This window comes from Eimeria tenella, genomic scaffold, assembly GCF_000499545.2.
Source record: "Eimeria tenella Houghton genomic scaffold, Eth_scaff3145, whole genome shotgun sequence".
NCBI classification, from domain to species: domain Eukaryota; phylum Apicomplexa; class Conoidasida; order Eucoccidiorida; family Eimeriidae; genus Eimeria; species Eimeria tenella.
Window position 1 is genome coordinate 481 of NW_013543007.1, and position 986 is coordinate 1466.

The window sequence follows — 986 nt, forward strand, 5'->3', positions numbered from 1 at the left end:
GGGACCAGGCCCCCCATGACAGCCTGAGGCGGCCGCTGCTGGACTTGCAGGGGCCCCTGGGGGACACAGTTTGTGGGGGCCCCCCTTTTTGGGATGAGAGGGATGCTGAGCTGCAGCAATGCAGCAGCAGCAGCAGCAGCAGCGCGGCAGCAGCAACAGCAGCAGCAGCATTTTCTTCCGCAGACCCCTTTTGCTTCTCAGAAGGGCAGCACAGCAGAAAGGAACTTCCTTCTGTTTTTATTTCTTTTGAACTGCAGCGTGAGGCAAAGGCCCACGGCGGTGGGAGCCTGCTGCTGTCCCCAGACGAGCAGCAGCTTGCTGCTGCTGCTGCTGCTGAGGACGCATGCAGCAGTAGCAGCAGCAGCAGCAGGGTGTGGAGGGCGACAGAACACACCCGTTTGTTTTCGCGGCTGCAGTCAGTGTACGTACAGCTGGGAGACGTTTCCCTTGCGCGTCTGCAGCTGCTGACGGGAAGATTTCAAATGGCAGCAGCAGCAGCAGCAGCAGCGCCGCAAGTTGCTGCTGCTGCTGCTGCTGCAGGTGGCCGAGGTGGCAGCAGCACGCACCGGAGCGTTCTAGTGCAGCAGTGCGAGGCTGACGTGGCTGTTGGGAGCCTGAGCTGTTTGCTGCTGCAGCAGCCGCCGCCTTCTCTGTGCCACAGCAGCGACTTTGTTGCTGCTGCTGCTGCTGCGCTGCAGTGGACAGCCCCGTGTGCAGCGCGGCGACGCTCTTTGTCTCTTGCTGCTGATGGTTTCACTCTGCTGCCGTCAAGCACGCCGTCCCCGGGCCCCGCCCTGCAGCAGCAGCAGCAGCAGCAGCGGCAGCAAATGGCACGGCCCATCATGGCTGCTGTTGCGGAAGGGCTGGCTCTCCAGGTGGCAGCAGCTTCCGCCACCCAGCCCGTGCTGCCGCAGCCGCACAACCAAGCAGCAGCGGCAGTAGCAGCAGCAACAGCAGCAGCAGCAGCAGCAGCAAAGTCAGCGACA

At 63.2% G+C, this 986-nt stretch overlaps 1 protein-coding gene across 1 annotated transcript in view; it reads left to right on the forward strand.

Annotated features, from left to right (window-relative positions):
• ETH_00038180 (uncharacterized protein) overlaps positions 1–986 on the forward strand; it is a gene marked incomplete at both ends in the record, with an annotated part of 2923 nt that overhangs the window by 455 nt on the left and 1482 nt on the right. The window contains one exon of the mRNA XM_013376109.1: positions 1–985. Within this exon, the coding sequence (XP_013231563.1) occupies positions 1–985 (985 nt within the window). The remainder of the gene's footprint in view (position 986) is intronic.